General features: G+C 54.7%; 1 protein-coding gene across 4 annotated transcripts in view; it reads right to left on the bottom strand.

Annotated features, from left to right (window-relative positions):
* The window catches only part of RNF213 (ring finger protein 213), a 97164-nt gene that overhangs the window by 56960 nt on the left and 12278 nt on the right, over positions 1 to 27926 (bottom strand). For 2 of the 4 annotated variants that reach the window (XM_069482958.1, XM_069482961.1), the window contains 17 exons: positions 22943 to 23491; positions 22534 to 22662; positions 21741 to 21913; positions 21172 to 21330; positions 20678 to 20877; positions 18687 to 18970; positions 17830 to 18086; positions 16646 to 16843; positions 14327 to 14549; positions 13842 to 13897; positions 12581 to 12734; positions 9860 to 10024; positions 6811 to 6900; positions 5991 to 6113; positions 4996 to 5176; positions 1657 to 1830; positions 1147 to 1296 (listed from right to left, as the gene is read on the bottom strand). In XM_069482958.1, the coding sequence (XP_069339059.1) occupies positions 1147 to 1296; positions 1657 to 1830; positions 4996 to 5176; positions 5991 to 6113; positions 6811 to 6900; positions 9860 to 10024; positions 12581 to 12734; positions 13842 to 13897; positions 14327 to 14549; positions 16646 to 16843; positions 17830 to 18086; positions 18687 to 18970; positions 20678 to 20877; positions 21172 to 21330; positions 21741 to 21913; positions 22534 to 22662; positions 22943 to 23491 (3265 nt within the window). The remainder of the gene's footprint in view (positions 1 to 1146; positions 1297 to 1656; positions 1831 to 4995; positions 5177 to 5990; positions 6114 to 6810; positions 6901 to 9859; positions 10025 to 12580; positions 12735 to 13841; positions 13898 to 14326; positions 14550 to 16645; positions 16844 to 17829; positions 18087 to 18686; positions 18971 to 20677; positions 20878 to 21171; positions 21331 to 21740; positions 21914 to 22533; positions 22663 to 22942; positions 23492 to 27926) is intronic. The other 2 variants (XM_069482957.1, XM_069482960.1) reach the window with 1 other exon arrangement.

The following is a 27926-nucleotide window of genomic DNA, read 5'->3' as shown; positions in this document are numbered from 1 at the left end:
CCAGGAGGTCCGATATCCACTATGAATCTCAGCAAGAGAAAAAATAAATAATTGAAGAGAATTTCCCGAAACTCAAGGACTTAGATTTCTACATTAGAAAGACGTACCTACTAATGCCCAATGCAGTAGATGAAAAATAGATCCATGCCAAGACACATCACGAAATGTTGGAATATTAGAAAGATCTCAAGAGCTTCCAGAGAGAGGAAGATATTTCACACACAAAGGATTGGGAGTCAGTATCGCATCAGACTTCTCAGCAGCAACACTGCAGAGACAAGAACAGACCAACACGCCCAAATTTCCGAAGGAAGATGATTTCCAGTCTGTAGTTCTATGCACAGGCAATTGACCTAGGAGGAGGACAGGCACCCTCAGACACGCAAGGATGTAGGAAGGTGACGGAGGACGTGTTCTACCAAAACACAGGCGGCAGAGAGCAAGCAAAGGAGACAGGAACGAGACTCTAACCCCGGAGAGAGGCAGGGGCGATGACTTCAGGACGGCACCTCCAGGCCAGTTCTGGCAGATTCCCTCTCAAAGACCAAACTGATTATCTTCAGAGGAGATTCAGACAGTTGGTAGAGTTTGGGATTGAATTAGAAATAAATACAATGAACACAAAGCAAATGACAAGAACTGTAATTCTATGGAAAACAGTTTGTGCAAGAAGTGTATTAATAAAAGGATCATTTCGGTCTATTTCGTGGCTCACTTATGAACAGTGCATTTATACAGTGAGGATGATTTAAACCCTAAATCTTGATCCATCTCAAATCACGACATGGCGGGGAGCAACGGCAGAGGGAAGGGTTACGTGCGCAGGTGCAGACCGGACAGGTGGAGATCTAAGCCCTCATCGTCCACACTGGGACGTCGGTAAGATGCTGACACCGGAAAAATCCAGGAGACACCACGCATGTTACTGAGAGACGTACAGGTAAGTACCAGAAAGACTGCTCCAAAAGAGGTGGAACCGATGCCCTCTGGCAAACGCACGTGTAACTTTGTTAAACATGTTTGTAGGAAGCTTTCCCTCCAAAATAAAGCTCCGCTGTGGTGACTCCTTTGTATTGTATTCTCCTCTAACCCTCTGCCCTTTGGGACCACTCAGTGTCGTTTGCTCCGATCTTAAGAATACACCACCTTGGACCAGGTGTTTCACACTCTCGCACAACTTCAGCAGACCGTCAACGTATCTCTTCTCTTTCTTTAGAAAAAGTAGTTCCTCCCTTCTCCAATCCAGTACTTTCTTCATATCAGCTACCTTCTCCTGGGGTGAAAGACTTTTTTCCCCTGGAAAACAACAACAACAACAAAGTAACCCAACAGACCGGACCAACACGGTTTCCAGGCGGCCGTTTCTGCTGCCTCCTTTGCCAGCGCTCACGTCCCCGTGAGCCGTCGGTGTGCCAAGCCGGCGCTTAGCAGCGCAGAACAGAAGCAGAGCAAGAGCTCTTAGTTTTCCATTATTTTATCCCCTTCCCATGATTTCCCGGAGAATTACAAACCAACCCCTATCAACCTCCTGCAAGAGCTACGGGTTACAAAGGCTGAAAAGGTCCCCTCCTTGCAAAAACGCACACCCAGACACAACCATTTCCTTTCCTGTCGTTCCTTGGTAGCCCGAAGTGCGTTCCTCAACTTGGTACTTACGTAGTCGCCAGATGTCAAGAAACTGATTCTCGTGCTTCATAATCAGCTCTAGCTGCCTGACGAAAACCGTGCCATTGAGGAGGTCACCGGCAACTTTTGTGATCACAGAGTCAGCAGCGGCCATCAACTTCTTGCCATCCTCTGTAATGTTTGCTAATATTTTCTGATCAGTTCCTGATCGGGTTAAGGACACAGTCAGAACGGTGGCTTCCTGCCTCCCACCCCGTTGTTGTTAACGAGGGAATTCCCGATACCTCTCGCTGCTTTGCCCCAGCGTCTGCACAGCACGAGCACGAGTGTGCTTATCACTTCCCTGGACTCTGCTTCCACCGGGAGGGTCGGGTCCTACCCGAACTCATCTCCCGAACAACCTCCTTGTTCATAAAGACGATTCCCCCAATGGGAATCAGCCAGGAGAACCATCTTTCTTAGGTTTTTAAAACCTGTGCCCCCTTCAGTATACTGAATATATATATTTCTTTTTTTTTTTTTTTTTTTTGAGACAGAGTCTCACTCTGTTGCCCGGGCTAGAGTGAGTGCTGTGGCGTCAGTCTAGCTCACAGCAACCTCAAACTCCTGGGCTTAAGCGATCCTACTGCCTCAGCCTCCCGAGTAGCTGTGACTACAGGTATGCGCCACTATGCCCGGCTAATTTTTTGTATATATATATTTTAGTTGTCCATATAATTTCTTTCTATTTTTAGTAGAGACGGGGTCTCACTCTTGCTCAGGCTGGTCTCGAACTCCTGACCTCGAGCGATCCACCCGCCTCGGCCTCCCAGAGTGCTAGGATTACAGGCGTGAGCCACCGCGCCCGGCCTGAATATATATATTTCTTAGACTACACACAATCTTTAACGTCCCCTCATTTTGAGCACACCTGTAGCAGCAGAGGAAACTGCCCCAGGGATGTGGTCACACCCAGCAAAGACCAACAAACCGGTTTTAACAGGACATTTTCATAGCATATAGAAAGAGAGACACATCAGTGTGACAACTTAACATTCTGCACATCTTAGCTGTCTTGCAATGTGAATATGTGGATCAATTTAGAGGGCAGAATTTTTAAACATGCTTAAACACCACAATATTTCTTTCCCAGTAATTAGAGTCATACAGTATCAGGAGAAGACTAAGCTTATCTCTACTGTTAAAAACAAATATAGCAGCTTTATTCTGAATTGCAAAAACCTGAAAGCAACCAAGATGTCCTTTAGCAGGTGAGTGGATAAGCAAACTGTGGTCCATCCAGACAATGGGATATTATTCAGTGATAAAAAGAAATGACTAGGCCAGTGCGGTGGCTCATGCCTGTAATCCCAGCGCTTCTGGAGGCTGAGGCCAGGAGTTCGAGACCAGCCCAGGCAACATAGTAAGACCCTGTCCGTACAAAAAATTTTAAAAATAGCTGGATGTGGTGACACCACCTGTAGTCCTAGCTTCTCAGGAGGCTGAGGCAGGAAGATCACTTGAGGCCAGGAGTTCAAGACCAGCCTGGGCAACATAGCAAGATCCTATCTCTACAAAATAAATTTTTAAAAAAATAGCCAGGCATTGTGGCTTGCACCTATAGTCCCAGCTACTCAGGAGGCTGAGGAAGGAGGACTGCTTGAGCCCAGGAGTTCAAGGTTACAATGAGCTATGATCTCGCCACTGCACTCCAGCCTGGGCAACAGAGTGAGACCCTGTCTCTAAAAAAAAAAAAAAAAAAAAAAAATGACCTACCAAGCCATGAAAGACATGGAGGAAACGTAAATCCACATAGCTTAGTGGAAGAAGCCAATCTACAAGGCTACATACTACAGAATTCCAACTACAGGACATTCCGGAAAAGACTAAACGGGAGGGAGCAAGGGTGGCAGAGCACCGGGGATTGGTAGGGCAGTGACATTACTCCATGTGATGCTGTCATGGTGGACACATGTCATGATACATTTGTCCAAACCCGTGGAATGCACAACACCAAGAGTGAACATTAATGTAAGCTACAGACTCAAAGTTGATGATAATGTATCAATACTGGATCATCATTTGTAAACAATGTACCACACTGACGCAGCCTGCTAATAACGGGCACCTCATGTGCGATGGGGGAGATGTCTGAGGACGCCGCACCTTCTGTTCTATTTCTCTGTACACGTACAACTGTTCTAAAAAATCTACTGATTTAAAAAACACAAATATAATCTTTTCAAGTGAGTGGCTTTTACTAACGTGTACTGCTCTCCTACATCAATGATCTAGTAAATATTGTATCCCCACAACTACCCTGACAACTAAGGTGCTTAGGTTTTTTTTTTGGCTGCCCTTGTTATTTGATGAAACTGGGACTCACAATCATCTAACCCGGCAGTTTTAGTTCCAAACCCAGTGCTTTCCCACCAACAGATCTGAATCTAATGTCTCACTCATAAACTTGATTTTTAGGCCAGTATGTCTCTCTTCCTCTTGGATCACAAAATACTTGGGGAGAGAATCAGACAGTGCAGTGCGTCACTGTGTGTTAAGGTCATCAGTACCGGGATGGTCATCAATGGATGCTCGTCACTGATCTCCACGTAACAGAATGGTTTGAGAGCAAGGCACGCTTGGGTTTGGATGTTATAGTATTAATAGTTTTTAATGTTTACAATCTTTCAGACCTTGGGTAACTCCCATTGATTCTCCACTTCTGTTTTCTCCTCTGAAAATTGGGGGCCTTAAAAAGGCAGTTTTTTTGTTTTTTTTTTTTGAGACAGAGTCTCGCTTTGTTGCCCGGGCTAGAGTGAGTGCCGTGGCGTCAGCCTAGCTCACAGCAACCTCAAACTCCTGGGCTTAAGCAATCCTACTGCCTCAGCCTCCCGAGTAGCTGGGACTACAGGCATGCGCCACTATGCCCGGCTAATTTTTTGTATATATATATTTTAGTTGTCCATATAATTTCTTTCTATTTTTAGTAGAGACGGGGTCTCGCTCTTGCTCAGGCTGGTCTCGAACTCCTGACCTCGAGCGATCCACCCGCCTCGGCCTCCCAGAGTGCTAGGATTACAGGCGTGAGCCACCGTGCCCGGCCAAAAAAAGGCAGTTTTGAAAGCACTATTTCAAGGGCGCTGTGCCAGCACAGTCGGTGTGCAGTAGGCATTCAGCGAGTGCTGGCTTTTAGCACGAGTTATGATTTACAGTGCAAGACACGCAGCCTTCCTGGATCTCTCCGTCCAGTCTGCTTCCTTTATCAAACATCAGCGCATCCCCACTGAGGATCAGCTCAAATGCTCTGCCCCTGTGGCTCCCCAAGGCCAGCAGGACACCAGCTACACTGAGCCGATGTTCCCAGCTCCCCTTTCTCCCACCAAAACGTACCACACAATTTGAAAAGATGCTTGACATCCGGCCACGTGAGTAGGTGCTTAAAAATTTCGTCCAAGTCGTCCACGGCCTTCCCTCTGCTCCGAGGCCAGGACTTGGTGATCACAGCAGACACGAGGGTGCCAAACTTCTGCAAATCGTGATAAGAGACTCCCTCGAGGATACTGGTCTGCGACTGTAAGAAAATGAATACGAGAGGGAAATTTAGAAGTTTTTTATTGGTTTGTTTTTAGATGACAGAAGTAAATTAACCTCCAATGGCATCTCAGAAGTGTTATCGTAACTAGTGTTACAAGGCCTCAAAAACAGTAAAGCAGTGAGATACTTTACGTCTCTTAGACCGTCTGCACGTCCCTGCGTGCCGTCTCCTCGAGCTCAGCACACACAAGCACAGGCCAGGACAACCCACAAATCACAATCCTTCCTTCTGGCTCACATTCTCAACATTTCTGGCCAGTTTCTACATTTTTCCTGGACTTTCATGTCATGAAAAATACCACAAATGAATAAACCTTTAATACGTCATATATTTTAGGACGGCTTCTTCCAGGCAGTGGGGCAGAGTCTCTTCCCACTTTGCAGAAAAAAAACTAAGTAAATTGATAGAACCTTTTCAACTTCACACATTTGCCTTCCACAAATGTTTGGTCAGCCTTTGGAGTGTTTTGCTGCATATTTGCTAAGCAAGTGTTAACAGACAATAAAAACAAACCGGTAGCCATGGTAACAACAGGGACGTTTGAGGAGTGGCCTGCAAGACCGTTTGACTAGACGTCACACGTGAGTGGCTGTGACTGCACAGGGCACGCAACAGCCATCCCAGCAGCGGAAGCTGAGTGGCATTTCGGGGAGCCAGGGGAGACCCCTGGGTCTCGGCACCATTTCCCCAGGCGAGTGGAGGGCGGGGATGTCCCATTCTCTGAGTCTGACCAACGGCAGAACACAGCTGTGGACCCCAGTGCGGTTCCCAAGTAGGAGACGTTGGTCACCTGGCAGGCTGAGCTCACGGCTTCAATGACACACTTCTCAAAGCTCTTGGCCACACTGTCCTCTAAGCCCGCGGTGTCCCAGCGCAAGTTGCAGTAGGCTCGGATCTGCAAGAGAGGCGTCTCCTGCAAAAACGGAAGGCGGGTTAGAGCTTTGGCACGCTGTGTTCTCACACTGCATGGGCGGACGCGCCCCGGGTGTTTTTACCTTCCCACCACTTTGCCAGCTTCCCGTGATTTTAACCTCCCTCCCCCACAGCAAGCATGTCCTCCCCTCCTCCCACCACTGGACCAGCAGGGCTAAAATTAAAGGAAGAGTCTCTTTTCCAACTCCTCAGAAAAAGCACCAGGCGCAGCAGCTTACAAAAACAGGTAAATTGTGAGCAATATGTCATTTTTCCTTAAAAAGATCCACTTAACAGGTACATATAAAACTCTCGTGTAAAACTCATTTTCCTAGGGTCACAGGCCCTAATTCAAAATGCAGGGCATGTCCGTGTTCTGTGCACTTGTCCCTGTGCTGGGAGGCTCCCGACGGCCACTGGAGCCGCTGCCTGTGGGTGGGCAGGACCCCGAATGTGCCTGGAGGCCCCATGACGGCGAGATCCTGTGCCCTCCTTATTCTCTGCGATATCACAACAGAGCTTTGCCACATCCTTCTGGGATCAGAAACAGGAACTCGGAGTCGTGATCCAGCCCGCACCCTACGCGCGGAGAGGCTGCCCGCTCAGACGCACGCTCGTGCCGCTGGTTGTTGACAATGGTCTGGTGGCATCCACCTTGCCTTCCCTCCCCAAAAAGAATGTCCCCCAACTTTTGGTACCTGTTTGAGCCGCCCTTCCAAGTCTCCCAGCAACGACTCCTTCCAGCCGTGCTCCACGGGGAAGTTTATCTCCACCAGCCGCCGCCAGACCTGCAAAACCCGCACACAAGTCACAGCCACTGTGACAACAGAATGTCACTGCGTGAGCCTGTGACAAGAGAAAGACCACCGTGATGAGACAGAGCGCAGGGCTACGGGACACCCCGGCCCCACCTCTGCCACCAGTGAGCTGTGCTAGTGGCAAGTCCCGCGGCTCAGCTCGGCCTTCTAGAGCCAGGGCCCTGATGCACCCGCGCCCGTCCCCGCCCGTCCCCATCCGTCCCTGCCCTTCCTGCTGCGTAACTGCTTTTTATTCTGGAAGCATTTGCTTCCAACATTTTATTTTGAAAAATTTCAAACTTCCAAAGAGGTTGCGAGAATAGCACGGCGACACCCATATCAACTACAGTCCCGGGCTGTGAGTTTAGCACAGCTGCTCTCTCCCCCGTTCTCTCTCCAGCCCTTCCCCACAAAGGAGCATTTCCGCTGCCGAACCACCCGACGGTCGGCTGCAGACTTCACGACACTCCAGCCCGCCCTTCTGCTCCACAGCGGTGGGACAAGTGTCCCGTTCAGGACGGTCAGCATGGAGAGGACACTCTAGGAGGTGTCCCCACCCACGTTCCTCCAGGTGTCCTGACCGTCTGGACCTGCAGACACTTGCTGCTCTTCCTGACCGCCTCTCTTTTCTACAAGAGCCCCCACTTTTTTCTTTTATGATGTTGACAGTTTTGAAAAGTTCAGACCAGTTGTTTCGTAGACTGTCTCTTGACCTGATTTGTCTCATCATTTTCCCATGATTTGATTCAGATTAAGATATTTTTGGCAGGAGCACTGTGAGGCTGAACCATATGAAAATGTACTTTTCAGGCCAGGCGCGGTGGCTCACGCCTGTAATCCTAGCACTCTGGGAGGCCGAGGCGGGTAGATAGCTCAAGGTCAGGAGTTCGAGACCAGCCTGAGCAAGAGCGAGAGAGACCCTGTCTCTACTAAAAATAGAGAGAAATTATATGGACAGCCAAAAATACATATAGAAAAATTAGCCGGGCACGGTGGCACATGCCTGTAGTCCCAGCTACTGGGGACGCTGAGGCAGGAGGATCGCTTAAGCCCAGGTGTTTGAGGCTGCTGTGAGCTAGGCTGACGCCACAGCACTCTAGCCTGGGCTACAGCGTGAGACTCTGTCAAAAAAAAAAAGGAAAATGCACTTTTCGTAGGTCAAGCCCAGTCACCTGCCTGCACCTTCCCAGGGCTACAGCCCCTGATGCCCGGGTGCTGGTGGCCGCAGCCTTGCACTGAGAGGCCAGCGAGACCCGTCTGAGCTGTCGGCATGACTCCACACGGGGAGAGAGAATTCGGCTCTCAACATCAGGGCACGGGCATCTCCCCAAACCTCAGTTTCCTCCGTTATAAAACCGGATAACAACAGCTTCGACCTCAGAGTAGATGTTTAGTAACAATTCCATTTTAATTTTTATCACCATTATTACTGCATTTAACTTAGAATCATTCTGTCGTGTCAGTGGGTCAACAGCTGTCCCTAACTTACACCTAATGCTTGGGGGATTATACCATTTAGAATCCTGAAATGATATTTTATAAATCAATTTTGTTTTGGCAGGATTTAAGTCTGTAAGTCTGAACACAGCGATCAGAGAAGGATTTTCTCATTCTTTAAAAGTCAGACGTTGCTCTGCGTGGCGTTCACACCTACAGTCCCAGCTACTTGGGAGGCCGAGGCAGGAGGATCATGTAAGCCCCCGAGTTCAAGGCTGCAGTGAGCTATGATCACACCACTGCCCTCCAGCCCAGGGGACAGAGCGAGACCTCATCTAAAAAAAGTCACAAGTTGAAATCTGCAACTTTCTATCTTGATAGCAAATGGGCAGTGGCTGGAGGCCCGGGTCTTGCTAGGAGACAGAAAAGTCTGGAAGTTCACTGGGGGCCATGGATGCTACTCACTGCCCTGGGTGGACGCTGCAAGGAGAAAGCGCTGACTGCCCTACGGCGTGGGCGAGCGTGGAGCCACCTCCCACAAGAGCCACTTGTCACGCAGGGTGACTGGTGCTGGCACCAGGAGCACAGTGTAACCGCCGCCAACCCCGAGCCTTCTGTTTGCCCGTGTTTCTCGTGCAAGCACTTTTCTCAATGGCCGTCACATCTCTGGTTTTCGAGGGAACAAAAAGGGAAATGGGCTTCGCTTCAGACACAGGGTGTGTAGCCAACTGCAGGGCCGCACCTGGTGCAAACGCAGCGGTGCTCACACTTCACACCCCTAAATCTCTCACCAGAACGATCACAAGGGGGCCTGCGGTCCGCCTCACACCCTGGAAGCTCACCTGGCTCAAAACGTACAACCTTCACGACTGCCGGGACACGGGAGAGACAGAACAGCGGGAAGAACGAAGCAGAGCAGGCGGGACCCCGGCCGCCCCTTCCCTGGCCCTCTCCGGCCACCGCCGGCCACGCTGAGAACCCGCTGCCAATTTACGCTCACAGGGTCACCGGCGACCGTTTTCCAAGGCCAGCAGCTTCTGTTCCTCACTGCTACCCGTCTATACCCGCGATTCTGTCCATGTCTCTCGGTGGAAATCCTCCCCCCTCCCCCTTCTTGTGCTGGATTCTCTTTCCCTCATACTCAGACCCAGGCTTGCCCAGTGTCCCCTCAAACTGCTCTTCTTTTCACCTCTTTCTTCCACTTCCAAGGTCGTAACCCAACTCACCGCCTTGGCCCTGCACACCCCCACACAGAGCCCCTTTCCAGGCACAGGGAGCCCTCGCCACCCCGGGGCACGGCCCAGCCCGGGCGCCAGACTGTAGTGCGGCAGCACTTACACCTGGTGTCTCCGTCTGCCCAGGAAGGACCTGCCAGGGGACAGGAGTGCCCCACTGCACCCGTGAAGGCTCACAGCGGCCCCCGGCTGCCAGCCCGCGGCCACGGCTCTTGACAAGGTCACGATGAACCACGGCCACGTCACACTCCTACTCACAAGCCTCCCGCGGAGCTTACCTCGATTTCCTCGGAGTAAGTGAACGAGACAGGTGATAAACGTGTCCCCTGGAACATGCTCTTTTTAAAAACTCTGTGAAGCCACTTTCTAGTAGCAGCGAGAGTCCCCTGGGAGACTGTTGGAACCGAATCCTTCCTGGTTTCACTCCCGAGTCCTCCTGAATCCTGTCATCACACAAGAGAGGGGGCTGAATGTCCCTCCGCGCTGGCACGAGAAGGTTTTCCCGGAGCCCCCACACTTCTGCTGCTGCCCTGGCATTGGCGGCGGGTGCTCGGGACGCCGCCACGCGGGAGGGACACACAGGCCTCGCCAGAAGCCCACCTTTCAAAAGCACTTTCATGTCCCCGGCACTTTTTAGGTTCACCCCTAAAAGAGGGTGACACAGGAGAAAAGCAGGGGAGAAGGAGTGGAGTTAACGTCCACCACCGCAGGTCCCCGGGCAGGGAGAGCCCAGGCGGAGCCCCGCCCAGGCTTTGACCCGAGGGGGACAGAGTGGGCGAGCAAGAGCACCCCAACACAGAGCTTCCAGAGAAGCCCAGACAAGCGTGCGGGGCAGACTCCCCGGCCCTGCTCCTCAGTGACACAGAACAGCTGGTCCGTTGGCCAAGAGGCAAAGCCAAGTCCCCGCCCGCTGCTGCTGCTTTTGGTGAGGCAGCTCCCTTCATCCCCCCACCCCACAGGACAGCCCTCTTCCCCGGGGGCTCAGGCCCTAGTGACGCCTGCCGCCTCCCTCTCTGCCCCCCCATCCTCCGTCCCCTGCCCCTGTCCTCACCAGAAGCACATTGATCGTACACAAACACGCCCAGGCACCAGGGCCCCCACCCCTGGGAGGAGCCTCCCCGTTCTGCGCTGGGGTGTTCTTTGTCTTAAACACAGCCCCCCAACCTGGACCTGCTGGTGACCCTCCCTAGACCCTCGCTGGGAACCTGGAGGCCGGGGGCCGTGGTGGCCGAGGAGGAGCTGGCCAAGAGTAGGAGAGACGAACGGTCCACAGGTAGACAGACAGACAGACAGGATCGCTGGCCACGGCAAGCGCCAGCAGGATGGGAAGATACAGGAAGGTGTTTTCAAAAGGCGTAAAAGGGGCGGGAGGAGGAGACCCCGCCTGCTGGCAGCGGGAGGGCGGGGGTAGGCGCAGCGCTTAAAGTGCTTTTAAAAGGGGGGCTTCTGACGAGGCCTGTGTGTCCCTCGCACGTGGCTGGCGGAGCACAGAGCACGGGGAGACCGGGCGGGACGCACGGAGGCTTCTCCGCTGAAAATGGAACAGGCACTGGCTTAAGGTCCCCCAATGGCACCGCACCTTCTAGAACAACCCAGAAGCCTCAGCATGGTGTGTCTGTCCCTGTGGTCTTGCCTTTGCGAGAACTCGACTTCATCCCAGGAACCCCGTTAACTCCAGCGACGGCCCCGCCACAGGCCACTCCCACCTCTACCCACCGCGCCCGGCACGGTCTGGCCGAGGCCTCAGCAGTGACACATGCCACGATCCCCCACGGCTGCACGTGTGCCCCAGACCCCCTGCCGTGCCCCCGGTGTCTCCCCACCAAGGGCCTTGCCAGGCCCACAGCCCCGGACGGTGGCATCCAGCCAAGAGGTCTGTAGACACTCGTCATGTATTTTTGCTTTGTTTAATTTTAGCATTTCAAAGTGTTTTCTTTGTTTCTATGGCACAAGTGGAGTATTTTGACCGTGATGTGGATCAGACTAATCTGAGATCCCAACCAACATTTAAGATAGTTATTTCTGCAGAAAACATGTCCCAAACATCCCTTAATTCAAAACTGAGAAATGTCTTAAACACAGTCTGTTTGGAAGTCGGCACCAACCCGTGCCGGTTTGAACAGCACCCGCTTTCTAGAGAAGCAGGCCGTCTCGCCAGCGACGCCTACTGTCACAGTGCGTTTGTGGCGTTTCAAAGCAGAAAGACTGAAAAGAGTGAAGGTTAAACACAGAGCTGTTTTCTATCACTCAAGGCGCAGCTCTGACTTGAGTAAGGTTACAACACAAGCGACCCGTCTAGATATAAACCTTCCATCACTTTCACAGCGCGGCTCAGAAACTAAGCGGGGGACACGGACAGGGAGCTGGTACACGCGACAACGCCACGGATCTCAGAGACAGGATGCCGCGTGACAGAAGTGGGACACAGAACGAGAGCTCTGGTGGGAGAGATCGGAGGGCGGCGCCTTCTCGGTGCCTTCGCAGGTGGGGGGACGGAGGGCGCAGAAGAGCACGGTCCCCCTGCAGCCGGGTCTGGGCCTGGAGCGCGGGCGTGCGCCTGGGGACACCCGGGTGGCCTTGTGTGCCCGGCTACTGTATTCCAGTTGCCATGTAAAGACGCAAGCATGTGTGGGGAGGACCATGCTTCCCATGCGTTTTTGGGAGGAACATGGTCCCCATGGTTCGCTGTGACCAACGGAGCCCAGGAAAGAGGAAGGTCATCGTGTGGGCAAGGCCTGGCGCGGACAGTTCTTCCGCCTCCGGGGGCCGTCTGCGGGCCACACAGCAACGCCCTCCCTCCGGCGGGAGCAGAGGAGGCAGAGCGCAGACCTGAGACACCCTCCGTGCACGGAACGGAGCCTGCACCGTGTGGGTGGCCGACACGCGTTTCACTCTTGTTCCAGCCATCCTAGAATTACGTCCATTTCCTTTGTGATCGAGGCTGCCTGAAACTCCACATCGACCCTGGGTACAACATTAGGTGTCCCCACCCCACTCACCACCGCAGGCTGAAGTGTGACAACGCTGAGAACGATCTCGGCCGATAAGGCGGGAATCTCATAAAACACCCCACTCTTGGTGACGCTGCAGATGGCTTCGTGCAGCTTCAGGCACACAGCCGGGTAGGACTGTGACAAGGTCTCCTTGGGAATACTGCCCCGGAAAGAGTGAAGAGAAATCACTGCAGTAATTCAGGAGAAATGAGCAAATAGTACCCAGTACCGACAGCCCAGTGTCTTCCCTTTAAGATAACCACAAGGCCTTTATTTGACCTCATCTAGGTTGACACCTGGAAAATTTTTCAATCAGTCTTTAAGAAGTGACTGCGATAAAATGGAAATAAAGTCCTTTTGTTTTGCCTCTGTAGTCTGAACTGTTCTAACAAAAGCAAGTTAAAATAATTCTAAGTGCATTCCCTTACTTGAAAATAAGCAAGGGACATACATCACTAAATACTAAAATACTATGTAAACTTTTTAAAATACTCAGAAAGAAAACGGAAAGTGGGGAAGGAAAGGGCAGGAGAGCACGCGGGGTGTGTGGCCGTCCCTGCGACCAGGCTTCGTGCTTCCTGCCTCACAGGGACAGAGCTGGGGGGTGGCGGGTTGAAGAGAAGGCGGACTGGGAGGCGCTATGAGGAACTCGCTGGGGTGACTCTGGGACACACAGTGTTGGGGGCCCTGAAGTCACAGGTGCTCGACATGGAGGGAGACACGGCACTGCCACCTCCCTCCTGATCACCCGGAAACCCCGGTGAGGAAACACTGGAAGGGCCCCGGGAATCTGAGAACATGCGTCGCCCACTCGGATGTTTCTGTGGTTCTGGATTCTGCATCCTCACGCCACAGGGTGTCAGAGGACACACGAACTGGCAGAAGCTAATGATTTCTGATAATTACGTAAAGCTGCCTTTGATTTTTATTTTAAGCTTTACAGGTTTTGCAAAAAAGCATCTAAAGACTAAATGTTAAAGAAATGCAGCACACAAACATGAATATGATGGTCACTTAAAAGTAAGTGGATAAAAAAATGGATAGCAACAAAGGCCAGATGGAAATAAACCAAAATCTTAGCAGCTGACATCCATCACACATTCCTTTAAAGGACGCGGATGACCGCACTGACGGCTTGAAGGGAGAGGTGGGCCGAGCGCTGACTATTACCTTCCTGCTACGGCCGCCAGCGGGGGGCTCGCCAGCCGGGACAGTGACCGGGGAGAGCCCTGGAGCGTGAGAGGCTGCGTTCTGCTTTTCTACTTACTTGTGGTGGTGAGCGTCCAGGAGGTACAACAGCATTTTTAAAATGCTTTCAACATCCTGGGGTGGTGAGGAAAAGAGAAAGAGGAAAGAAGATTAATCACGACACCACTGTCATTGTTAAAAACAGAGCTGGAAAAAATCCAACGTAAATAAAATTCTTTCCTTCTTATGAATTTTACAGTGCTCATATACTAATCTCGTATGTTTCACAAATACAACTCAAGATTTAAAATTATTTTCTCCACCCAAAAAATGTGAAAGGAAAGACGGCAACTAAGAGGCTGCCGTCTTCCTGAACGGCTCTTCCTGAACCAGAATGAACTTGAGAAAATCAACCTTTAGCCCTAACAAATGACCACTTCTCCCAATTCTCTTGTTTCTTGGTGCTTCACCCTGTCCGTTTTTCAGAAAAGGAGGATCTCGAGAGCCTTCAGTGCCTAGTTCTCAATCTGCTTTTGCTAACCAAGGACTCGAGAGACGACAGACCTCCAGATTTCGGGAAGAGATTTCCGTAAGTCCTCGCAGGCGGTGGTAAGTCCCCAGAAGACAGTCCAGGACACTAGCAGGAAAATGACCCAAGTGTTCAATGAAGTTGTTCATATACTGAGCCAAGTCACTCAGAGGCAGCAGGCTAAACCAGGATCGGAAGAGATATTCATCTACATGCAGCAAATGCCTCTTCCCTTCCACAAACTGAAGTGTTTGACTCCTGCGTAAGAGAAACGGGAACAGAGAAATAGGACGCAGTGAGATCAGTAAAACAGACGGAGTTAAAATAAATGAAAATAGTGCTGAGGGCCCCAGAAGTTCAGATTTCAAAAATGATTTAAATGGGCTGGGCACGGTGGCTCATGCCTGTTATCCCAGCACTCTGGGAGGCCGAGGCGGGAGGATGGCTTGAGGCCAGAAGTTTGAGACCAGCCTGAGCAAGAGCGAGACCTTGTCTCTACTAAAAATAGAAAAATTAGCTGGGTGCAGTGGTGCACGCCCATAGTCCCAGATACCTGGGAGGCTGAGGCAGGAGGATCACTTGAGCCCAGGAGTTTGAGGCTACAGGGAGCTATGGTGACACCACTGCATTCTAGCTGGGACGACAGAGTGAGACTCTGCCAAAAAAAAAAAAAAAAAGATTTAAACGCTACGTGAGAAACAAAAATATGTAGTGAATCGAATGGAAAGTAAGCAGTAGCATATTAAGAATTCACGGAAATGGATGAACCTCGGCAACACTGTGCTGAGTGATATAAGCCGGGCACAGAAGGACAGATACCTCGCGACCCCATGCGAAGTCCCCAGAGAAGTCGAACTTGTAGAGACAGAAAGTAAAAGGCAGGTGACCAGGGCTAGGGGGACGGGGAATGGTAAGTTAATGATTAACGGGGACAGAGTTTTGGTTTGGGAGGATGAGAAAGTTCTGGAGCTGGATGGTGGTGACAACCACAACAACGTGAGTGTGCTTAACGCGTGACGCTGTACACTCAACAGCAGTCAACACGGCGAATTGCGTGTTATGTCTGTTTTACCACGACACAAAAAAGGGTTCAGCAAGAATTCGGCCTTTTGCTGAATTATTGGTGCGTTTCCAGGATCAAACAATCCAGGTGAGTTCAGCAAAGGCCCTTCGCTGACGCTGATTCTGCGGCACCGTGCTGAGTTCCAAAAGCTGGCAACTGGAAATAGATACAGCAGGTGCATGGAAGCCACCGAAGTTACGAAAAGCCGATGGATAAAGGCCCACCGCGTCCGAAAGGCCCACCGCGTCCGAAAGGCCACGTTCACGGGAAAGACTGTGTCCAGGACCAACGCTCGTGTTTGCCACTGCCCGGTGTTGAGTGAACTTCTTCTAGATAGTTGCTACACCTTTGAAGAGCATTTAAGATACATATAACTATATAAATGATTTTAATCTGCCTTTGGTTTCAAAAGGTTCCAAGAAGAGTGAAGAAACAGTAACTCAGCTCACTGAAGCACCCCCGAAGGGCTGCAGGCTGCTGCCGGGTGGGGAGGGCGGGGCCTGGAATAGTGTCCGCGGCTGAAGGCAAAATAAATGGGAGGGGTTGCCTGAGCTCGGAAATCAGCAGTCGTATTAATCTTTTTCATATTTAATTTGGATTTATTTTTTATTTAATTTTTGTAATAAAACTTGATATATAAATTTTCCTTTTATAGATCGTCCTTTCTATGTCTTCTCCGAGAAATCTTTCCTCACCTCAAGACTGAATTATTTAGAAGTGTGCTGCTAAATTTGAAAGTATTTAGGGGTTTTCTAGGTTATCTTTCTGTTAGCTCAGCCTGAGCAAGAGCGAGACCCCATCTCTACTAAAAATAGAAAGAAATTAGCTGGACAAATGAAAATATATATAGAAAAAATTAGCTAGGCATGGTGGCGCATGCCTGTAGTCCCAGCTACTCGGGAGGCTGAGGCAGTGGGGAGTGTTCTACAAGTGCCGTTACCATGGTGATGTAGGTGTGTGATTGACGTGAAAGTTCACAGCATGTTAAGTGGTGGACACGTGACAGCAACATCTCATCTTTTCACGTCTAAAGCACCCACACAGCTACATCCGGGCGAAACCTGGATATCTGTCTGCCACGGTGTGAACAAGGATGATTATCTCCAGGATGGCAGGTCAGTTTTGTGTTCTTCTTCCTAGTTTTTAGGTTTCAAAATGCTAAAAGCAGCGTATGTCACCTGTGCCATCAGGAGCAGGACTGAGCTCACCGTAGAGCCCACCAGGGCTCGGGGCGGCGCGGCACGGGCCATATTCCCAGATCTGCACACGCAAGTGGCGCTCTGCGACTTACCGATACGCCGTTTTCTCCCGGAACTGCGAGAAGGAGATCCCCTCGAGGGCTGCCCAGGTGTCCTCAGGCTGAGTCCCGGTGTCCTCTCCTTTCGGGGACGGCTTCACACAGTAGTGCAGCACGGGCAGGGCGCCCAGCCAGTGGTCGACCCGCTTCTCAATGCACGAGTGGCACAGGTTGACCAGGTACTCGCGCCATCTAGAAGGGGAGAGAAGGCCCCACGGTGAGCTGAGGGTGGCCACTGGCTGATGTCCCCAAGGAAAAGGAAGCACTGCACACACAGGGCAGGAGCACGAGCAGCTTCCCTCGGCCCCCACCCTGGTGCCTCAGGCCCTTCACGGGCCCCCACGGAATCCGCACAGCAGGCCCCCAGGGGAGTTCTTGCCACCCACACCGGAGGCTGCGAAGGCGGGTGCAAGCTAAGTAGCCGGCTGTCCTGCGCGCCAGAGCTGGAGCCTGAGTCCAGGCCACCCGGTCACGGTAAATCTAAACACAGAGCAACTTTCTGACGTGAGGAGCGCGCCTCTAAACAACACATGGTGCATTTCCTCACGTCACGGAACTCGAATGCCTCTCAATGCTCTGAAACTCACGCGCCCACTTTGTACGCTGCCTCACCACCTTCCTCCTCTTTTTCAAAATGCACAGGGTTGAGCCAGGTGTTTTAATCTGTCACACCAAGGGGCAGACGTCCTACTGTGACCTACCTGATGTTATTCTCAAGTTCAGATTGACACAGCCACAGAAAACACTATGAACAGACCCTGTGACCATCAGAGCTCAGGAGGGTCCAGGGAGGTCAAAGGCCATCGCCTGGTCACCGCCAAGCCTTCCAGGCAGAGGCTGTGGGAAGACGCCCCCATCGCCTCCACAGACGTCCTCGAGCTGGACTCCTGCAGCCAGCCCCGTGCCCTGACACCCCCCAAATGCATGAGACAACGCAAAGCTTCTAAAAAGCAGGGTATTCAACAGGATGTAGAATATGATACAATTTAAAGTGACTTGTATGCTAGGAAAAGGCCAGAGGAATAAACACTGAAATGACAACAGTTAGCGGTAAAATTCGGGGTGGTTTTATTTCTTCCTCGTATGCTCCCAACCCTTCTGTCAAGCACTTATTTTTGTAATCAGATAAAATCACTATGAATGGCCATAAATCTTTTGCCAAAAAAAATTAACAATACCTCTGAGATGTCCCAAGGATGTGGCTTAGGTCACTGTGAAGGTCGGCTGGCGAGCTGGCATCCGGGACAAGCATGTGACACAGCCAGTGCAGGTCCTCTTCTGACAAGGGCAGGTTGAATTTCTCCGCTGAGAACAGCACGATCAGGCCCATTCTCAGCTTACTCCTCACTGGGCAGTCTTTAGGCAGAGAGTCCCGTCTTCCGTCCAGAAATGGTTCCATTTGCTTTTTCAAATACTCCCACAAGTCTCTCTTCACCTGATCCCAGGAGAAAAGGAAGATGCCTGAACCATGGCGCTGACTCCGTCAGAGGTGGCCAGAGCTGCCCCGTCACTGCTGTCAGCTCCACAACAGCTGGCAGGGGACCAGGCCCCCGAGGGGCGGGGAGGGCTCCACGACGGCTCACCCGCCCCTGCCTCCCCGCCGCGCCACTGGGAGCTGCAGCAGTGCGCAGTGGCCCGGTCCAGAGACCCTGGCCTGGAGGGCGACTCTCAGCCGGGGACCTTGATGCTCACAGGGGTTCACCTGGCACCTCAGAAGTGGCTCCAGGGCGCCCCAAGACCACCTGGACCACAGCACAGCTGGGTGAAGGTGCCCCCCTGTGTCCACTCTGCCCCGAGGCCAGGGAGGACTCGGGCCAATGCTGGGGGCTCAGATGTGCGGCCAGGATGGGGAGGAACACAGGGAGGGCGGCGGGTCCCAAGAGGCAGCGCCAGGAGGAGAAGGGACGGAGAAGGCGACCTGCCCCCACCTGCGGCCTGACCCATGGGGTCACAGGGTCATCCAGACACTAGTAGGTCAGGTGATGCTTCCTGCCCATGAGGTAGAGCAGCCAGTGACACAAAGGAAGCCTGGTACCTCTTTCTCTCCGTAGCCCAAAGCGCTCCACAGCTGTGCGGATCCTTCATAGATCATAGGCTCTCGGACGACAGAGTAAAACTGCTGGAACTGGGTGAAAAAGCTGTTCAGGTTGATGGCGTCCCAGGTCTGAAGGATGCTGAAGATGCCGTCCAGCATCACGGTGGCGGCCACCTGCTTCCCTCTCACCAGCGACTTCTTCGTCCCGTCTGTTATGTGGTCTAAGGCTCTCTGCAACTTCCCAGGAGGCTTCATACAAATTATGTCATCATACTGATGCCACTCTAAGAGGGACAGAAAGAACAATATTGTACCCAAGATGGTCAAAACCCACGAGACCCAGACAGTGCCCTAGAAGGCTGACGGTGACCGGCAGACACACAGAGCGAGTGGGCCCGAGGAGGGAAAAGAAGGAAGGAAAACTGCAGACCTGGCAAACTGACGCCAGTCCACACCCCGCGCAGACAGAGCGCCCAGACACCCCACCGTGACGGAGGGAAACCCGAGCCCACAGGATTCAGTGGGCCTGAAAATACGAGGACAGATGTAACCACGGGACTCAGCAAACTTGGTAACTGAGTTCCTTAAACAGGATCTCGAGGAGGTCACACGCTGCACTGCCACCGCACCAGGCACTGGCAACGGAGCACCACCCTGCTAAGCGGCTGGTTGGCGCAGGTGCTGGTTTCCTGTGTTCTAGAACAGGGACAGACACCCCATGAAGGTTGGCCCTTGGCGGGGTACCCGACACAGGGCGGAGCCTCAACTCACAGCTGCTCTTAGGACCAGGGGCCCAGGGCATGAGTGTGGCCCTACAGTATCCAGCGAGACAGCAAAAGAGGTCAGAAAGATGGCCAGCGGCCACACGAACACACACAAACCGGTGAAAGTCAGTTAGCGAGTCAACAGTCTGCAGGGACCCCCAAGGCCTCCTGGGAGGCTTTGCACCACGGCTGTTTTCCTGGCAGGCCTGCCCCGCCACGCCCCGCCCTGCCCCGCCCTCCAGACTTGTAACTGTTTAGCTCTTGGCTTGGTCGTCACCTCCTGCGCAAGCTTCTCCTGACCTCCAGGCCAAATCCCCCACCACGTGTCCCTTTAACTGGGGTATCCATGTGGCGTTTATCATATTAGGAATTCCACGTTTATTTATGGGATTATAGAACTAATGCCTATTTTCTCAAAGCTTAACTTCTTAAGAGTACGCTATCTAGCAATTCAAAATCACACTTGCAAAAAAAGAAAAAGATACCCTGTAAAAAGCGATTAGGACTCTGTCTTTGTCCAAGATAGAATAATAGGGACTAAATTTACACTCTTCTGCCTTAAACAACCGAACAGGTGGACAAAATACACAAGACAGCTGTTTTCAAGACACTAGACACCAGGCAACAAAGCGCAGGACAGGTCACCGCTGGGCGTTCCCGGGCCCCTGTGCGGGAGCCGGGGCAGAGCGGGAGTCCCGGTCGAGCAAGACAACCAGAGTGTGCAGGCAGAGCACCGGGAAGGAGGACACGCGAGGGGGGCGTGGGGACCCAGAGGGCGCAGCTCCAGTCTCCCTGTGCCCCACGCGAGCACCAGCAGGTGGACAGGTGAGCACAAGGTGTGCAGGGCAGCAGGCGGCAGGCAGGAGCCTCAGATGGGGCTTTGGTGTCGGCTCCCAGTGCCTCTGACCCTGCTCTCGGGCCCCTGCTGCCCCCGTACTTGCGCCCAGTCCTTCCTCCAGCTGCATTTTCTCTCCTTTCTCTTAATTAAAAATCCTTCCCTTGTTTCCTCCTGCAAGTGAGTGGGTAAGTCACGCCGTGCTAAAGGGAAAAGCCAACCTGTCTCTAACCACCAGAGACAAGACCCAAAGTCAACGTCATGGAACGCCGAGGGGCAGAGAGGACCTGCACAGACCGGGCGAAGTCCGTGCTCTGCAGAGGGACGGCCGCGTCCCGCCGGCCTGGCACCCACGCAGTGAAGCTGCGGGCAGAGCCCGCCCCCGCACTCACCTCCTGAGCCCAGCAGTGAAGATCGTATGAACAGGCAGCGGTTGACGTGCTCGCTCCCCTGTCGCGCCTTGTAGATGAACTCGTAGTCCCAGGAGCCCTTGTCGTGGCCAACGACGTACTTGTAAGGGATGTATGTGTTCAGGTGCTGCCTGGAAATGACGGCACTGCCCTCGACGAGCCAGCCGTCCTCCGGTAAGTCCCTGTGAATAAGGGGATACGGCCAGTGACGCGAAAATCCTACACTGGAAATTGTAGTGCTTCTCAAACACAGCATGGAGCGCAGACCCAAAGATACAAATTGATGCTGACCACGAGGAGGCTTCTAGAATAAGACTAGGTTTCCAGACAGAACCGAGGAAAAAAGGGGCATGACGAAATGCGTCACAGAAACACATGGCCAGGGAGATTTGGCTGAAACATTAATCTTCCAAAAGTCTAAGAATGTCACCAACTTCCTTGAAAGTCCCCGAGCACGTCCCCAAGGGGCCGCTCACCTGGTGCAGTGCAGCTCACAGACGTTCCTGCTCCATTTCGGCTGCCCAAGTTCTTCTCCCCCGCGGACAACCAACTTATGGCGGTCGGGGTTGAATGCAAAGTGCTTGGAGAGGATGGCGTGGAAGTACACCGTGACGCCGTCTCTGGGGCTCGGCAGGCTGCAGGAAAGCCAAGGAGGAATCTGATCATCGCAAAATCCGTCCACCCATCCAAGTGCACATGCACCCTAGAATCGAGTCCACAGCCCATACTGCCCACCACATGGGTCCTCTCTCTTGTCCCTCTAAAACGGAGGAAGAAGAAGGTGGGCACAGAGTGGCGAATCCCGCCCCACCTCTGAAATGCTGGGGGCAGCGAGGGAGGCACCAGCTGGAGTCTGGCCGGTGACAGCCCCTCCCAGCTCCCCAAGGCTCTGGGACTCCAGGGACTATGAGGAGACAGGAGTTGGGACAGGTGCCCCTCCCCGCCCCCTCCCGCGTGGTCCCCTTTCCCACAGAGCTGAACTCCCAGACAAGAGGGCAACTGGCTGCTCAGGCTGCCACAGTCCCCGCCAGGGGCCGCACCCTACCTCGCCTTGACTTCCCGTGCGGTGCCCTGGTTCCTCTGCTCCTTCTCACTCTTCACAGCCATGGCATAGCTTCTGCTGTTCCCTTCTGGCTGCTTCGGGCCTCCCCCCTGCCCGCTCTCCTTTTGACCAGCGTTCTCTCCAGTGACGGCCTTGTCGTCCTTGGTCTCAGCCTCCTGGAATAAGTAAGCAGCCCCAACCTTCACGGCAGCTTCCACGTGGGCCCCGACAGCTGACGCTGCTCACAGCAGCCAGAGTGGTCACGTCCCTTCCCTGCTCAGGGCCTTCCCGTGCCTTTGGCCCACTGACCACAGCCACCAAGAGCACCTGTCTCCAACCTCATCCGTGGCCTCTCCTCCCCTCCCTCCTCCTTGGGGTGCCAGCTTGCTTGCTGCTCCGGGAACAGGCCCACCACTCTGTACCCCAGGGCCTTTGCACAAGCCATCCCCTTGGACTGGGACACGCCCCAGACATCTCCAGGGCTCGCCTCTCACTCCCTCCTCCGGGAGGCCTTGCCCAGCCACGCTGGCTATGGGGGCATGTCCCCACCCCCCGTGCCCACCCAGCACCTCCCCTAGCCCTCCTTCTCTCACGGCACTTCTCACTGCCTGGCTCGGTTTTCTGTGTTTCTCTAGAGTGTGAGCGCCATGAAGGCAGGGGGTGTCTCGTTCCCACTGTATCCCTAGCACCTAATAAATATTCACTGAGTGACCAAACGAAAGCAGCGGCAGCAAGGAAGAGCCACAGGTGCAGCCGGGGCGGGAGCTTCCCGGGCGTAGCCGGGCGGGAAGGACACGCTCACCTGGCAGTGTCTCTCGGAAGCAGGTGTGGCTGCTGGTGGCTGTTTCGTTTTTGGAGCCTTGTCTTTCACTTCCTTCCTGGCCCCTTCGACTGCATTAGCTGGCTCAGCTGTAGCATCACTTGCCTGGAAGGAATAAAGACCCCTAAAGCATCAGAGCCAAGGTGACAAGATGGACCAGGGAGACTGGAACTCAATGGCTTATGGGTCTGCATCTGCCACCAGCCAAGCAACAAGGCGGGTCGGCACCCCGGGTGCAGAGGCAGTCCCTTCCACACCCCCACCCTGGGAGCAAGTCCCCAAGGACACCCTCCCAGGCAGGGAAGCAGCGTTGGAGCTGCACAGCACAGCAAAGGTGTCAAGGGCATGACATGCCACCCCCGGCCACCACTCCCTGACAACTCACCCCAGAGGTGGGGGCCCCCGCCTGCTGTCTGGAGGTCTGCTGTTCTGTCCCGGGCTCAGAACTGTCCCCTTCTGACTCAGACGGCAGGAGCTGGGGGGCAGCATCTTGAGCCCCAGGGCAGCCTTCACAAGCAGAGGTGGTGGCGCCGGCCCCTGCCTGGGATCCCCCCGAGGGGATGCTGGTGTCTTGGTCCTTCCCTTCCAACTGGTCCTGGGGTGAGGCGCTGCCCTGAGCTAAGCCTCCCGTGGCTGGTCCTGGTCCTCCCGCAGCCTGACCCTGCGGCGGGGCTGGGGCGTGTGTGGAGGGGCCGGCTGGGGCGTGTGCGGAGGGGCCGTCACCCTCCAGTGGCGTCTCGCCTGTGCCCGAGGGCCAGCTCGGCTGGCCGGTCTGACCACCCTGCTGAGTTTGCCCTTGGGGCAGGGCTGTGTCCTGGGACCCAGGGTTTGAAAGCACATTCAGACTCTGGGGGCCGGAAAGAGACAGGGGCGAGGACTCCAGCCCTGCGGAAGCAGAAATCCTCCGAGCATTCTTCCTCTTCTTCTTTTTGCTCTAAACAGAAAGAGACACTTGTTTTATTTTTTAGAGTTACTACACTCCGGCCAATGTTTCCTCCAATTTTCTCTTCAACTTCTCAAGTCCATCAAGCTTAGCTCGAGCAAACCACCTCACATCTACCAAGTCTGCAATTTCTTCCTGGAAAGAATGAAATTAAGAAACGAGAGGAAGGGGACAGCACGGAGGGACAAGTGCCCGCGCCACACCTGCCACACACGCGCCCTGCTGGGAAGTGCCCGGGCTGGGCAGGTGCACGCGGGCTCTCCGCGCCACGCTCCGCCGGGCGAGGACTTCGTGCACCACGACTCAGGCGGGGAGGGCGAGGCCGCGCGGCGAACAGGAGTCTGAGCGGCTCCTCCCTGCACTCGGGGCTCAAGGGCAGGAAGCAGCCACAGGGCTTGTGAGGGGGTGTGCGGGACCCCAGACCCCGTGGGGGGCTGATGCTCCGCCTCACGGGGACGCTGCTCCGGAGCACGTGTGGATCGTGTCGTTACGTGTAAGTGACGCATAAAGCTCCCGAGACCCAGCTGTACATGACGGTCCCCAGCACAGTAACAGGCAGCCAGGGTGTGACCCTGCACCCGCCCCACACCCCCACGCCTGGGGTTAAGTTGTCGGGAAAAGAAACGGCAGAACAGCACCCATGGACGTGCGTCCCAGGGGCCCATATGTCCTCTCTGCAGCAGCTGGCAGCGCAGGGACAAGGACATGCCACAAGGGCCCATCACTGACACTCCAGGAGCCCCTCGGCTGACAGCCAGCCCCCCTGCGCCCCAAGGAGAGCAATGCACACCCACCAGACCAGGGCACGAAGCCGGCCAGGGCTGAACTGGCCAGGCGGGCTAGGTGAGGCTGGGCAGCACACGCTCCGGGCCCAGGACCTCGGCGTTCGTTCTGCTCTCTAAGCTCGGAGGGAACCCAGCTCACGGTGCACAGGCCGCAGCCCAGCTCCAGCCGCCCTCGGCCTGTGTCCCTGCCCCCTGCACCCAGGCCACCAGCCCACACACCTCTGGGACCACCCGTCCCGTCCCTGGGAGCAAGCACCACCCCCTGGACGGCACGTTTCCCGCATTTGGGTGCAGACAGGAGACTCGCCCGCCAACGAACGCAGATTCTGAAACAGGGGCTTCAAGTGAGTGAGTGAAGCTAAAGTTTGGGAAAGCTGCTAGGGACACCAGGGGAGCCGCCCAGCAAGGGGCCAGCTAGGGAGGCTGGTGGGCGGGGCTAGGGTTACAGACAGGATCGTGCTGGGTGGCTCGGACGGCCCCGAGTCCAGACAGGCAGTGGCCCCAGTCCCAGCAGCATCTGGTGCCAGCAGGACCCGAGGGGGGCAGATCTGACCCTGGGCAGCAGGTCCAGCAGGACATGGGCGTGAGGGAGCTGAGGGAGGGTGACGGGTGGGGGCTCAGGCTCGGACTCAATGACATGGCCTGCTGCGGGGGTCCAGGTTGGGCAGTAAAGAGAACACAGCAGATGGGTGGGAGGCCGAGGTTGAGGGGACGACATGCAGAGGGTACTGGGCCCCGCACGAGGTCCTGGAGGAGAAGAGGGAAGAGCCCTGAGCAGGTGGTCCGGGCATCAGGGCTGGGACGGGCCAGCCACACAGACAGGGCTGAGACCCCAGCTCGGGGGGCAGTGCCCGGCACTGGCGGGGGCAGGTGGGGCCACAGCGCTGCCTACACAGGCCACGGTGGCAGCTGCTGCTAAGGAGGGCTGGGCTGACTCGGGAGGGTGGCTGGGCCGGGAGCAGTGTCACCGTCCCCTGGCATCTGGCCAGCACTGCTTCTAGCAAGCTGGCACCCAGAGCGCCTGTTCTGGAATAGTCTCCTGGCAGAGGGTGCAGGGCCCTGGCCCGGCTCACCCTGCTGAACTCGTCTCCTTGTGTGTAAAGCTGAGACGACACAGGTTGCTCACGTGCTGGTAAAGCGTTTACCAACACGAGTGTGGCTGCGAGGAAGCGCCCGGAGCAAAGTCTGGGACAGGCCCAGCGCCACCTAGCGGTGCCATCAGGGTGGACATCAGCCTCTGACCACAGGCCGGTCAGCTGCCAAGGGGCCTGCTGAGAGGAGGGAAGCCAGAAGCCGTCCAGAAACAGCAGATGCTGCACGAGCCTCCAGTGCGGGCGCCGGTGACCTCGCTTTGCCGAGGAGGCCCTGAGACAGCTGAGCCTCGAGAGACGATCACGCCATTCACGCCCTGCCAGCTGCCTCGTGCCCCAGGGATGGCAGGACAGAGGCAGGGGGCTGGCAAGGGAGGGCCTGCCTGAGTCCCCACCCAGCTTGTGACATGCGACACTAGCTCCTGACCCCAGTGGATGCTGAGCCACCCGTGTGCCTCAGTTTCCCCACCTGCAAAACAGACGTAACAGGTGTCCCTATGTCTTAGGGCCATCATGAGGGTGGCCAGAGGAAACAAAGCATGCCAAGAGCCTCAGAGAGCCACCCTGTATGTGCAGGGGGCCATCGGTGTGCTGTGTCCACCGTCACCACCACACAGGTCTCGGGGCCACCTGGAGACAGCAAGGACGGATCACCCCAGGAAGTGTCCCCAAATCTCCTGTTCTCTGCCAAGTGGAGAGCAGGTGGGCTCTGCCCCAGCACCAGGACCAGCCCAGGCTTGTGTCCCCACTCACTTCCCTCACCCCAGCCACAGTGACAGGTGGCGACAAGCACGTGAGCTAACCAGAGCCAGTGAGATTTGAGGGCAGCTTCCTCTCTGTTCCCAGGAACCACCAGGGTGTCGACTTGAACCCCGAATGACGCAGTGGCAGGCGGACAGCTGGGGAAGCCACCGTGGGACACAAGGCAGTGGCTGGGGACAGCGTGGGGAGGCTGCGGAGGCACCGAGGTGGGAAAGCAGAGCAAGGAGAGAGGGGGGCCATCCACGGGCCTGGACCGCAGCCCCGGGCCTGCGAGGTGCGTGAGCAGCAAATGCCCTGTGTGGAATCAGCCAGTCTGATGGGTTTCAATTCTTCGCAACCCAAAGATTTCTAATGGCCAAAATAATCAAACCTCAACCTAGGCTGCTCCCTTCCTAGGGAATATGAAAGTCAGTCAGGGTCATCAACGTTCTAACAGCTCTGGCGACATCTACGGGGACTCTCGCAGACACACTCAGACACAGACTCCTCGGGCTGGGGACCGCCGAGTCACAGCATGGTGCAGGGGACCCCACCAAGGTGGCCCGACCCTCTGGCATGGAAGCAACGCCCCACCCCTCTTCTCCTTGAGGTGGCAGGAGGGGTCGGATCTCGGGGACAGTTGCCAGCAGCCCTCCCCAGGGTACCTGGATCCGCTGGGGTGTGGGGCCTGGCTGTACCCGCCCACCACGCAGGGGTCACGCACAGACCACAGCAATGTGGGGGCAGCCGCAGGAGACAAGACAACTGTGGGGCGACTGTCCCGCACAGCCAGGGCAGCAGCCCCCCGTGTGGACCCCAAGCCACCCTCCACCCCACGCCTGCGCAACAGCCACCAGCCCCCACCCTCGTGGTACACACAGCACTCGACCGTCTGATGGACAAAACCGCGCCTCTCGGGGCGGGCGGCGCGCCCTTCTCTAGCGCTGGGTAGGACACGTCCCCACGCCGGCTGCCCAGGCGTCTCTGCGCTTGTGAACTGTCGTGTGCGTCCCCCGCCCATGGCCCTGTGAGCGTGTGGACGGCCTGTTTCTTCGCAGGAATCGACAGAGCGCGGTTACCGCCCTCTGCGTCTGCGCAAACGCCTCCCGGCCACGGCCCTCCGGTTTACAGCTCAACAGTCTGACCCGGACTCTCTAGATGTTTCTACGGCCATAGTGATATTTATAATGTTTTTTGATGAGGCTTAGAAATGTTTACGTGATTTTATGAATATTTATGTATATTTTCTGGAACACCTGGGCTGCTGTTTTACATTAAAATATATAATCCATTTGGTATGCAGTCGGCCCTCCACATCTGCAGATTTGACCAACCACAGATCACAAATATTTGGAAAAAAAATTAAAAATCACATAAATTTTAAAAATACAGTGTAACAACTACCTCCACGGCACTGACGTCGCATCGGGTGTGACACGTGATCAGAGATGGGTCAAGCACACAGGAGGAGCGTGCAGGTCACACGCAAACCCTGACCCCAAACCCTTCCGCTTCGCCATTTCACACGAGGGACTGTGGCGTCCTCGGATGCTGGTGGCCCGGGCGTCCCGGAACCAGCACCCACATACGCAGGGACCACTGCACCCTCCAGCATCCGCAGGAGTTGGGAACACACTCTAGTTTTCCCAGCTGGTGAGCTGTGGTTCAGACAGGCACCCTTAACACACCAACTGTCACACTCCGCTGTACGACAGACACCCCTGTTCCCACGTGCCGCGTTGTCACCTGTGCTCACACCTGCCTGACGTCCCGTGTGTGCCCCACGCACGCGCCTGCTATGCCTTCTGT

Source organism: Eulemur rufifrons, chromosome 9 (assembly GCF_041146395.1).
Source record: "Eulemur rufifrons isolate Redbay chromosome 9, OSU_ERuf_1, whole genome shotgun sequence".
In the NCBI taxonomy this organism is placed as follows: Eukaryota; Metazoa; Chordata; class Mammalia; order Primates; family Lemuridae; genus Eulemur; species Eulemur rufifrons.
Note: the sequence above shows the minus strand (reverse complement) of the source record. Positions and strands in the feature narration are given on the sequence as shown.